This window comes from Panonychus citri, unplaced genomic scaffold, assembly GCF_014898815.1.
Source record: "Panonychus citri isolate SS breed McGregor unplaced genomic scaffold, ASM1489881v1 Contig00023, whole genome shotgun sequence".
NCBI lineage: Eukaryota > Metazoa > Arthropoda > Arachnida > Trombidiformes > Tetranychidae > Panonychus > Panonychus citri.
This window is the reverse complement of record NW_026515428.1, coordinates 1,402,885-1,416,217: the sequence shown is the minus strand read 5'-3', so window position 1 is coordinate 1,416,217 and position 13,333 is coordinate 1,402,885. Positions and strand designations below refer to the sequence as shown.

Sequence of the window (13,333 nt, the reverse complement as noted above, 5' to 3'; positions counted from 1 at the left end):
CTTAATTAAAATTATAAAAGAAAAGAAAAACTTAAATTTAATTGTTTCCAATTAAAACTAAATCAAGGGACAAAGACAAAATTTAGCAGTGATGATGAGGACACAATGAAATTAGTGGATGATCCTCAAGGTTCAGCTTTCCAAGGATCGACTACCCTATATGGTTGCCATGGTTACGCGAATGGCGATCGACCGGCGCGGCGTTTGAATCTATGGTTTTGTTTTTCTTTTAACATTTGAGTTTTGATCGATGTTCATTTTTTGCTCATTAATTGTTTCTTAATTGTTGGCAATTGATTGGAGTTTTTTTTTGTTTCTTTTTTATTATGGAAAAGGTAAGTTACAAGTTTGAATTGATGTTTTCCCTGTTTAGTGAATATTTTTGTAATTGTCTTTGTTTTTGTTTTTGTTTTGCTCCTTTTCTTGGGTTTTGTTTATTTATTTTTTCTTTTGTGACTTTATTTTGATTATTTGATTTGTTTTTGTTTTTCGTTTTCAATTTTGTATTTTAATTAGATTTTGGGTTTTCTATTTAGTTGATGGAATTGTTTTCTTCAAATGAATTGGATTCTCCAATATTATCATAGTGTCGTTTACGATTCATGTGGTAAGGTTTCTCTCTGGTACCAAATACAAAGAGAGATAATTTTGTTATGGTTCCTGATCGTTTCTTTGGTTGCTGTTGGATTAATTAAATTGGAAAAATAATTTATTGATTTTGAGTCGTTAAATTTGGGTTGGTGTAATAACTTACATTATCTCTGATTTCCAGTGTCCAATAACCGTATGGTCTTTCTGCCCAAAAGTGGACTGAAGTGAAAAGCCAATTCTGAAAACCTTCCGATGATTTATCCTTCCGTCTTGAGCCCAATAAGATTGAACTGGTATCTATTGAGAAAAAGATAATAATTTAAAATGGGAAAATTTATCTCTAACAAGTCTAACAAGTATTATAATCGTAATTAGAAATTTTAAATTAACATACTTGACGGTGAAAACAATTCAATTTCAAGTGCTCCTCTCAATGGATAATCAATGGTCGCCATTAATTGTACGTGTTCAACAAAATTAACTTCACCAATTGAACCTCGACATCCGCTGACATTAAAAGCCACCCGAAGTTTAGATTCACTGGAGATTTTCAAAGGCTCTCTGATTAGGAACAACAAAGAAAACGAAAACGAAAATAAAAAATGTGATCGAAACAGGAGAAAATCAATTGATTAGAACAATTTACTTCAATTGAAGTCCAACATTACAGAATCGCTGTGGAGGAACCGTTGGCCATCCCTTGGACCATCGAGTTAATAAATCAGCGTCCAAAAGACCATATCCAAAGCGATCATTGTACAAAAGTCCAGCTCCGTTCCGTTTCCACCCTGGATTAGCTCTTAAGGCGTAAACTTGTGAAGTCCAAACAACTAAATGTTGAACATCTCGCCAATTAAGATTGGGACTTGAAGAAAACGCAATTGAAAATTAAATTTCTGATAATCAATCAAATGGAATCCACTGGAAATGGAGCTTACTTTGATTCCAATAGAGAGCCATAATTCCCGCCGCTATTGGTGCAGCAGCCGAAGTCCCTGTGTGATCTTGTGTACAAGAATTACCAATGTCCGTTGTTGCGACTTTACCTTCACCTTTACCACCACTCGAATAGGTCACCGCTATTGTTGATCCACATCTCTCACCATACCAAGGAAAAGATCTGAATTGGTACAGAAAAAAAAGCCAAATCAAATGAAATAAGATTGATTATAAATCACAATCCACTTTTGTACAATCAAAACTAACCCATTTTGTGTTACACTTCCGATGGACATTGTATAAATTGAACTGGCATAACCATCACAGTTACAATTATCATCATTATTACCACCATTTCCCGAAGCCCAAACATAAATTGACCCACGACCACGGCGACCATAAGTAACACCTCGAAGTAAAGCTTCTTGGGCCAATCTTTTTGGTCCTTCAACAGTTTCCCCATTATCGGCTGGACCCCAAGATGCACTGTAAATATCAACAAACTGATATTTGTAGGCCAAACTCCGACCCTCAATGGCATCGGTTATCGTACCATCCAACAATTTGATGCCTAAAAAATTTACATTTCATCAGAATTTTAATTTTAAAGCTTAATCAATTTACCAGCAATTTTAGCATTAAAAGCTATTCCAACACCGCAGAGAAAATTATTCGCGCTCATTGCGATTTCACCAGCACATCGTGTCCCATGACCATTGTCAGTTCCCACCCGTGGACTTGGATCAAAATCTTCATCGTTAAAATCATAACTTGCCATCGGATTCTAATCAACAATTAAGGTTATTTAATCGTTTACTCAGCTTTTAATCAACTGTTAATGGTAATTTTCGCTTATTGTCATTTCAGATTAAAAGACTTACATAATTTGGCTTCAAATCACTGTGAGTGTGTTCAAGACCTAAAGATGAGAGGGAGAGAAGATATTAATTGTAATTTGATACCACGATGATTAATCGAAACGAAGATGAAGTCAAATGATACAGAATATTGTTCGAACCCTTTCCTTTCCATATTCATCTCTCATGGAATTAATCATTTACTGATTATACAATTGGCCTAATCTATACGTGAAAACGATAATAATTGTATTCCTCATGTCCAGTGACATTTACTCATCATTATCTTAATCAAACTATCAAGCAATATCTTGCAGTTGGCCAGTTCAATTGAGAGGAAAATTTCAATCTCTTTTTTCATTTTTCCGTAATGATAATCAATTGAATGATCATCTTTAATCCTCAACGATCATCTTCATCAAAATCATTTAATTGTCACTAAACAAAAATTAACACATAGAAAAGGGGACAAGAAGGTTAATCTTTAATTGAATGGAAATATTATTCTATTCCTCATTATCAACCCAATCAAACAATCTCAATCAACAATTAGAACTTTTATTCTCAATCGATTTCAACAATTGGTCGAGAAAAAAAACTATCAAATTCAAACAACGAAGATTCGATTCAATGTGAGGCGAAAAATATTCAGCATCATTAACTCACAGGGTGATGATGAAACAGGGAGAGAAAAACGATTAATTGTAACTCTAATGATCAAGATAATCAACTAACCATCATCAAGAATCGCAACCGTAATCCCCTTGCCAGTGTATCCATGTGACCAAGCCTCCATTATTTTATGACTTCGGGCTACACTGTTAATCTCATTGGTGATATACCATTGAGCCATGAAAAGTTTATCGTTAAACCTTAATGCCGCCTTCTTAACTGGATTACCAACTTCCGGAATCGGTTGAACTGTTTCCGCACTTCGAGTATCACTAAACAATGGGACTGGTTCCATTTGTCTCATTCCTAAAATTTTCTCTGTCAATTGATCCTCATCATTCGCATTAACCTCATGATGATAAAGATTATCATGATTAAGATAATCAACATTCCGATTAACAACAACATGATTCTCTTTATGATTAATTGTCTTTTGAGATGAAGTTAAAGATGAATTAATTGTTAATGAACCTCGTTTATATCTTTCTAATGGAATCTGTGGTTCGGTAAATTCAATTCCCTCATCAGCGGCTAAATCTTTAATTATATCGAGACTTCGAGTATATTTATTAGCTGCAGGAATTAACAGTGAATAAGTATCGTCAAAATTAGGAACCTTGTCCAGAAGAAGAGATAATAATAATTTAGAGTTAATAATTAGTCTAATTGTTGATTTTCTATTCAATTAAATGGTGAAACTACTTTACCTCTCGAACCTCTATTGGTCCATATTTGGCTGCGAAATATTCAACGTAATGAATTCCCTTGTTGGTACGAACGATAATTTCGTGGACACTATTTAAAAATGGATCTAAATGATTATAATGACAATTAACTTGGACAACAATTAATAATGATAAACTTATGATCGATTGGAAAAACATAGTTTAAGTTTTTGAGAACTGAGAAAATTTGATTAACTTGAACAGCGATCATTTATCAATGAAATGGTTACAATCAAATTGTTTCCTCTCTGTTATTTAGTTAACTACGTTTAATTTGTGATTTGGTTAATTGTTATTGAGTAATATTACCTATGTAATTGATTAGGTGTGAAAATTGTAATTTGGCAATGGAAAGTGTAAATTATAAGTTAATTGTTTGGAAACAATTAACAATTTTCTCTCAATTAATTGACATTTAAAAGTTTGTAATGAAAACTGAAATACCAACTTAATTGTTGATTTAATTGTAGTTGAAGTTGATAATAATTTAGCAAGATTATTGGTTAGAAACTTTTTTTTTTCATCATCAATTGGTTAATTTATTGATTAAATGAAAGTTTCCATTATCAACAATTTGAGTTGATTATGTTTGTAGCCAAAAATATAAATTACAATTACAATTACAATTTGATTTGCTTCTTGATTGTTTGATATTTTCTTGGTGGGAAATGTGATGACTAGTGGACACTATTACAATTATTGGACAATTAGTTGAATAGTAATAATATACAAATCGTAGTTTGTGATCAGTTGATCAACAATTGGGCTTATTGAAAACTTTTGCTTCGTCGGTGATAATCAAGAGGCAATATAAGGTGATGGCCTTGGACCTGAGGCACCGCGTTTGATTGTGGCGAAATGGTGATCTTTTGAGCCTGGAGGTGAACAGGTATCAAGTCCACTTGCGGTTGAATAAGGTTCTGAGTACTGATGGTGAGTATTGATCGGTGTTGATGCTGAATACCCTCGATCGGATAGTAAATGATTTCCAGTTGAATAAGTGGCCAATCCTGAGCCAATCGAGCCCGTTTTCATGGTGATCGGATCGATATTCATACACTTGGTTGGTAAATTAATTCTAGGGCCAGATTTTTGATTCGATAAATCAGATAATGATAAAGAATTACTTGGTTTTCCATCATCTTCTATGGAGAGGGAAGAAAAAGTTAATTAGCAAATGGAACATTTCGAAAAAGTTAAGTTTTCTTTTATTATTTTACCTGAGTAATGATTGTAAATCGGTTGGGGTTGACGATTAATACAATAGAAAGCAATTAGAAGGAGGAAAATTATGGTTGCAAGAGATAAACTGATCGGTAAGATAAAGGCCATATTTCGGTATAAAGGCACTTCCTCGTAGTTGGAACTTAGTTCGTTGTTTCGAGTTTTAGCCAACGAAAATGAGCTACGAGAAGATGATGATGATAATGATGAATCAACATTCGGCATTGTGACCAAGTATTCGGCTTGGGTCACTCCAGCATCGTTTTTAGCGGTCACTAGGACAACATAGGTCATTCCAGGGACGAAATGATGGAGAACAATTTCCTTTTTTGATCCTTTAAGTGCTAATTTCTCGTGGACAGGAGTCCATATGTTAGTGTGTTTTGGACGCTTTTTAATCTCGAAATAATGTATTGGACAACCTCCGTTATTCCACTGGCCAAGGTTAAGAATAACTTCAGTTCGATTAGCCCAAATAACGGATGACATACGAGTTGGTGAAACTGGAGCTAAGGAAGACAAAAAAAATAGATTTAAAGTGAGAAAAAAGAAATGGAATCAATTTTACGAGAAAACGAAAAGTGACCTTACCTGCACCTTTAGTTCGTGAGTAAATTTTTGGACTTGCCTCTCCAGTTCCAAGACTATTCGTTGCCGTCATGTAGAGTGAATATTTGGTTCCACAGGAAAGATCTTTAAGAATATAACTTCGTAATTCGGGTTCTAATTTGATATGATGAAGAGTTTGCTTGTTTTCCTCTTTATAGTAGAGATTATATTCTCGAATGATTGATTTATCTTTAACATCCCGTTCCCAGGCCAATTCTATGGAATCATTGGTCGTACCAATAATATTAATCAACGGAGATATCGGCGGTGAGGTTTCCAGGGTAACACCAACCACCGGATCAGATAAAGGCCCAGATCCGGCCTGATTGTAAGCTTGAACCACGACCCAGTAACGGGTCAAAGGCCTTAAATTGGTCAAATAAGTGGTAAATGTTGGTAAATTACGTTCCTCGTCCATATTGACGGTATAATGTTTAAACTGGTACCGGTCAGTAGCGGATTCCGTCTTGTAGCCGATATAATAAGCCAAAATCGGACCATGTTGGTGTTCCGGAGGAACTGGCGACCAGGTCACTTTCAATGACTGCGAACCAGTCGCTTGAACTTTAATTGACTGTGGTGGACCTTCAGGAGCTAAACAATTGAACAAAATGAAAAAAATTGAAAAAAAGTAAGTAAACTAAAGTTTAAAGTAAACACGATCTAGGAAATTGGATTAAACTTTGCAATTAATTGACATGGAAATTGATTAATGGAAAACAAAGAAATAGGAAAAGAATTAACAAATTAATCAAACCTTCTTGACGAGTAGTGACATTAATTGGATCACTTTTATCACTTTGACCGACACCATTTTCACAATAGACACGAAAAGTATATGTTACCAATGGAAGTAGATTCGAGATGAGTGTTGATAAAATTGGTCCGTCAACAGTTAATTTAGAATTAAAGTTTTCACTAGAATTGTGATTAACACTTTCAGGTGAATTAATTGTTGACTCATAAATTATGTGACAGTGTTTAATTATTGAATTACCATCAAAAGGTAACTTCCAATGTAAACCAATGTATCTACTGGAGATGTTAAAAGCTTCCAGGTTAATTGGTTTATCAGGTTTCTCTGTGTATATGAAAAAGTAAACAATTGATTGAGAAAAAAAGAGTTAATTAAATTAATTAATTTAGAAGACAAGAAATGACAGAGAGAGAGAGAGAGAGAAAATGTCTTCTCATCATTTCCAATAGTGATGATCAATGAATGAAATTTATTGGAAAAATATCTTAAACTTTATCATGAAGAAGATGCTGACAAAAGTAATGGCCTCAATCGATTCGAAGAAATTCTGATTCTTGGCGTTTTTAGAAATCAATAGTTAAATAATGATTTCAAATTCTTTTTCATTTCATGTTCCATGAGAACGAAGATGAAAGAAATATAGAAGGAGAGACAGACAGAGAGAGAATAATTCTGAAGATGATAATGATGAGAGGAAGAAATTACATGAGGAAGTTGAAGAAACGAAACATGAAAAGTGAATAGAAAACAAAGAAAAGTCCAGTAACTATTTCATGATGATTCTGATGATAGAAACTCTGAATGGAAGGAGGTGAAACCAGAGCATCTTCATCATTCCTTTTATCACAATGATGATATTGTTTCGCTTTGAAACTTTCTCTTAAAATAAGAGGAAGATGAAAATTGTGATGATAGAAGCTCTTGTTGCGACCTTTTCTGGCCTTTTAAAGATTGAATAACGACAATAGTCAATGATGAGGATGATAAATAAAAGGAATAGAAAAGTGAAAAAAGAAAAAAAAAGTTCTAGTAAAAGTCCTAAATTCAATTATCGACTTTTCATCTTCCATCATTTTCCAAAGATGTAATAATTTTATTTCCAATGAAATTACTACGAAAAATATAAATGGACTCGGAAAAATCAACAAGAATCAATCGAATGTAAAGTTAATCCTTAGAAATTATTAATAATTGAATTTCAAGTGTTGAATAATCTTCATTAATGGAAGAATTAAAATTCATCATGACTATCATTTATTGAGTTTTCGTGATAATCAAACTGAAACTATTGGAAACATGTTCATTACTTTTAATCTATTGATCATCTTTCATCATCTTTGATAGCAGTTTAATCGATTAATTGAATATTATCATGACGAGAATAACATGGTAAACCAAATTCTGAGACTCATATGAGGGCTTCAATTGAAGTAACAAATTAGTGTATGGGTTCAGTGGTGGGTAGAAGGATGAACAACAACAACATGAAAACCTTTTTGTAACAAGGTTTGAATCAAGTAGAAAACAAAGTTTCCTCTTGTTGTTTCGAGCAAGAATTTTTCTCATCCTTGTTCAGGAAAGAAATTGAATTTACTCTCACAATGAAGAAAGAAAAGTAAATTCTGACCATTTCAAGTTAGATAATCCTATTTGGATTGACCAGCACGTTACTTCAACTTTCACCTCTGTTTCCAATTAATAATAATGTTTATAAACTTTTCATGAGTTTCAAAATGGGTAAAGTTCAGGTAGAGAAGTGAATTTTATGCCACCACTTCAAACATTGAATATTATCTGAATAAAAATATTTATTCTATGTATTTTATAAAGGGCATTTCACCAAGTTCTAAACAAGTTTTTCTGTAATAACTTTTTGTTTGGGAGTGTTCAGACCCCAGACTCTAGTTATGGGAACTTGAGTGATACTCAATTGTAATATTACAATATCAAGTTCATTCCGGTCATAGGGTTAGGATACGGTTTAGAGGTCATTTGATGTTCACAATCGAGTTTTCCAGCAATTGAATATAAAGACATTTTTATTAATAAGTATAAACTTCATCAAGTTACCGCTACAAAAAGTGTGACCAAAGAGTTTTGATTAATGTCGAGGTTTGCATTTAAATACGTCCAGAGAAAGAGTTTAAGGTTTGGTCAGTTTGACCGATGTGAACTAATTGGAGTAATTGTAGTAATATTGAGTAGTAAACGATTTAAAAGAAATAATATTGTTGGTTAGATCACCAATTATTAACATTAATGATTACCTTAATTTTACTTAATTAATCAAAATATGTTTCATTTAATCATCATCATCATCAATTCACTGGAATTCAAATTTTACCCATCGATTTAACTTAGAGACTCATCATGATCATCAAACGCTTTACTTAATCTTTTGTTGCGCATACTACAGTCAAATCACTTCGAGTGAATCATAAACTCATTTATAGAGAATGAGATCTCATTTCGAGTGAACGTAAACCCTTTAAGCTAAACTCATTTAATCCCTGAGCTCAAATCGAATGAACGAAATCTCACTTGCTCAAAATGAAATCGTATTTCTAGTGAATAAAAATAGTTTACGAACAATAAGTTGATTGTTTTATTTGTACTTAATTAGCGATTTCTTGATTAGTCATACACTTTGGAATATATCGCATCATATGATCGAAAGGATTTTGACATCAATTGATGTAATTAACTCTGATGCCAATTCAACTCCACGAAAAACATCATCGGCTGTGGACGGTCGATATTTTCTGACCCAATATTTTAGTTGACTGAAAAAGTTTTCAATTGGGTTCAGGAAAGGAGAGTAGGCCGGAAGAAAGAGAAGATGATGATCCTTCGATTGAAATAATGATTCAACTTCAGTCAACATTGTCCATTACAACAACAGCACCAACGATGTTTTCAGATTCCAAATGATCAATTAACTTTTTTCAGGAGTCGACATAATCAGTTGTATTGTAACCTTTTTCTTTGGCCTCATAAAGATACAATGACTCATTTTCATCACAGCACAAAATCGAATGATTCCTTTCTCTTACGGCTTTGACTTTAACATTTGATCTATCACCTACTTTAGACCATAGTGATTCCTGGCATGAATAGCGATTCCAGTCTCGTCTAAGAAAAATATCTTTTTCCTCTAAATATAAAGATCTATAAATTCGATCGCATAGTCTTAGCGACGCTGAATAGTATTCGGATCAAGAATAAAAGAAAATTTAGCTTGACACTCTCCCTTAATCCTTAAATCTCTTACATTGGCGCCATAACTTTTACACTCTTAACTTACCTTTTTCTTTATCAATCCTTTATATACTCCTCTACTCACATGCTGTACCAAATTAATCATTTCTTTTGGCGCTTCAATGCTGTTCACTTTCCTGTGTTAATGAAGCAAAGATCATCTCAAATCAACGTTCGATTGAATTTGACCAATAAGGATAATTTTTACCTTTTCATTGTAAACGCCTTTCTTACTATTTAAACCGATTGGTTTGTTGTTAAATCAGTGCAGTTGATATACAAGTCAACGTTCAACTTGATTTGACTCTTCATGTTTTCTTGTTATTTTAAATCATCAAATCAAGTTTCAGGTGGTCAATTGATAGACACAGCTAGTTGATTTAATTTCGATGTTGATTTAGTTGATGAGATAAACAAATATGATCAATAAATACAATCAACACGGTATTAATAACAAAAGTTATCATTTATGTCCAAAAAGGTGCAGGTGCAACTTAAAGCTGCACCTGCTAGGTTAGGTCAGTCAGGTCAAGAAATCACTCAACTGAGGCTCGAACGCGGGTTGCATTGATCACTCAGCATGTACCTTCACCACCAGTCTGGTTGGTGAGGCACTTAAAAGTAATCTTTTCAGAACTATATAGTCAACCAGCAAACAAATAAAAAGCGGGTGTTTTGAAACAATTAAAGCTCTAAATTGACACTAAAACTTATTGATTTTTTCATCTTATCAACAACAGATGAAGTAAATTAGTGATAATAATTAACATCAACATTTACTAAGCCAAAAAAAATAAAGAAAAAAATTCAATTTCATAATAAGTCACAAAAATATTAACCATTTTGATCAATACAAATTTCCAAGCGGCGATTAAAATTATTAATAACATTGATCTAGCTATTTGTGTTAATTTTTAGGTAACCACATGTAGATTGTTTTGGCTTAATCTAATTGGATTACTAATCACCACCCTTAGAGTCAGTTCACTATCAAGTTATATAACTTGTTTACGTTAGCTTTTACGTAGGCAATGCCATAAGTAGAAATCATTTCAATTGCTCTTAGTGATGTTTGTGATCATCAAAATCATCGATGATCGTCGGAAATTCAATGTCGATGATTTAAAATTAAACATCGATTTTTTAGCCTCATTCTTTTTCTCTTTCTTTTCCTACTGAACTTTTCCCTCGCATCGAGTTTTCCCTCTTTTCTCTTTCTCTTTCTTTTCCCTGTGTCTTTTTCTCTTTCGAAAAAATATCGATGATCATCGATTTTGGTAAAAATTATTGCGTCACAATCGATTATTGGCAAATCCAATAATCGCACATCACTAATTGCTCTTAACTAGAGATGAACCGATCTCGGGTTTTTGCCAGATCAATTTATTTCGATTTCTTTGAGAAATCGAGCGATTTCGATCTAAAAAATTCAAATTTCGCAGGCAAAAAAAGCAGAATTTTTTTCTATTTTTACTACAATCTTTTTTTGTCTTACTAATTTCTTTATTTGAAGGTAAATTCATTGTTCAAAATCCGTAATTTTCCGATTTCTGGCCTAAAGTCACATGTTTTTGCAGATGCTCAAAAGTTGAGATCGATCGATTTCTCTGAACCAAAAGTAAATTGCGATCGATTTATAAATTGGATCGGAACATCTCTACTCTTAACTATGATATCTGTTTATTATTGCGTGTACTTAGAATGGCATCAGGGGGGTTTTTTGATCAAGAGAGTAAGAGTAAGCTAAGAGTATTAATTTTCCGATTAAATTTTTCAATTGTCAGTATACTCTATGCATGTATAATATTTTTGCATCAAAATATCTCTTCTAAAATACTTTAGTTCGTAAAAAAGTATCAATTATACAGCCTGAGAGAATGAGTTTCTCATATTTCAAACTTCATGTTACGGCACAATGAAATTGATTGCGTTTCATTTAGATTATCGTTCTAGTAATATAAATAATCGGCCTAATTTATTAGAGTGAATAGTTTTATCGTAAGGTGAATAACTACGATAATTTTAACAAAGAGAAAATCATTAATATCATTGATAAAGTGAGTCATAGATCCAATAGCAAATAATTGTGTTAACTTAACTCTAAACTTATAAATAAATTGTTATTACGATTTGAATTGTTAATTAAATGGTCAATAGATTAATTTAAGTATCAAAATGAATTAAGATGGACATATAATGATAATAATGAAGGGTTTTTATCTGTCAGATAAATACAATTAAATGGTGATTAATTGTTGTTACTCTTGGGTAAATGTACAATAACCAGAGTGGAAATGGTTATTGAGATGCATTGTTATTGTAATCAACTAATTAGCTTCATCATTTACTAATAGTTTCCATTAACTAGAAAGATTTATTTCCACGTTCATCACTATTCAATGTCACATTGAAGAGAGAGTAAGAGATGAGGAAGATGGTGGAAAGATGAGAAAGTAAGTAAGATGAAGATAAAAGTGAAAGTCATGTTTTACCATCTTCCACCTTAATAATGAATCACACTGAATGAGGAAGATGGAAATAGGATGAAGATGATGATGGACCAGAAAGTGTTTACTTTTGGTCTGTCTATGGGAATAATATATCATCCATGAAAAAGGTTAATCTACACAAAGGTGACTTAAGAAGATGAGAAAACAAAAAGAGTGAGAGAGTTTCAATGCTCATCTTCATCATCATTTGTTATCCTCATCCTCTAAGGATTGTTTCATAATAGTAACATTGTTTCTTGCACGTTCTCAGCTTTTGTTTGTTATGGATTTTGATTCATCATCATTATAATGAACATAATGTTTATCTTAATAAAGAGAAACAAAAAAGATGCAGATGAAAATGGAACCATGATAAATCAGAGTAAATCATTTTAATCCTCATTACCATAAGAATCTTAATCTATTTGCCTAATTTTACACAAGCGATTTGATTGTTATTAGTTAATAGTTGATGAACATTTCATGATGATTATGATGATGATTTGCAACATCTTGATCTTCAAATATTAATTGAATCATTCATTTCAATTACTACCATCATCATATCCATAAGGTAAATGACCATTGGTCAACCTAATTTTCATTAAACTTTGATTAACTTTTCATTGATCAAAATAAAAGGCTGATGAAAATAATGATTCTATAAATTAGTAAGTCACCACAAACCTCAATGTTTATCATGAAAGTCAAATTAAATTAATCAAAATTTCAAATACTATTAATATTTAAGATGAAAGTTAATCATGATCAAAAAAAAGTCTCATAATTGAAATGAGTAGATTTGATTGAGAGAAAAAAAGAAGAAAAAAAAGTTTAGAAAATTGAATTGGAATCTTTTTTTTGTTCAGATTGATTTTTACTCAGTTGAAAATGAAGTTCATGAAAAAGATGCTTCTGATGATGATACTGATGAGAATGATTCAGATGATGATGATGATGATGAAACAAAAATAGTTAAATAATATAAGAAGAAGAAGTTGCAACAAATGGAAACATTTTTTAAGTGAATTTCATGATTCGATTGAGGAAAAAGCAAAAAGCACTTTAAGATGAAAAAGGCGTTTTTGATGGGAGTGGGAAGAGGGTGTGAAGATGATGATGATGACAGAGAGTGAGAGAGTGCAAGAGAACCATCAAAGACAACTGACGGATAAGTGTCTCTCCCTGTATCTTCATGGAGCTGATAGAGTT

The 13,333-nt window shown here is 32.4% G+C and overlaps 2 protein-coding genes across 2 annotated transcripts in view; both read right to left on the bottom strand.

Annotated features, from left to right (window-relative positions):
- Positions 1-11: 11 nt before the first annotated feature.
- On the bottom strand, positions 12-4,018 carry LOC128395905 (neuroendocrine convertase 1-like). Its single transcript, XM_053356394.1, has 10 exons — positions 3,767-4,018; positions 3,123-3,675; positions 2,412-2,449; positions 2,155-2,314; positions 1,798-2,101; positions 1,526-1,711; positions 1,238-1,456; positions 986-1,152; positions 755-888; positions 12-679 (listed from the first exon to the last, which is right to left on the bottom strand). The coding sequence occupies exons 1-10, from the start codon at positions 3,941-3,943 to the stop codon at positions 533-535; spliced, it is 2,085 nt and encodes a 694-aa protein (XP_053212369.1). The 5' UTR covers positions 3,944-4,018; the 3' UTR covers positions 12-532.
- A 137-nt stretch (positions 4,019-4,155) lies between these two features.
- LOC128395847 (cell adhesion molecule DSCAM-like) overlaps positions 4,156-13,333 on the bottom strand; it is a 43,888-nt gene continuing 34,710 nt past the window's right edge. Inside the window, 4 exon segments of the mRNA XM_053356333.1 lie at positions 4,156-4,929; positions 5,005-5,517; positions 5,600-6,211; positions 6,375-6,698. Of these exon segments, the coding sequence (XP_053212308.1) occupies positions 4,583-4,929; positions 5,005-5,517; positions 5,600-6,211; positions 6,375-6,698 (1,796 nt within the window). The 3' untranslated portion in view covers positions 4,156-4,582.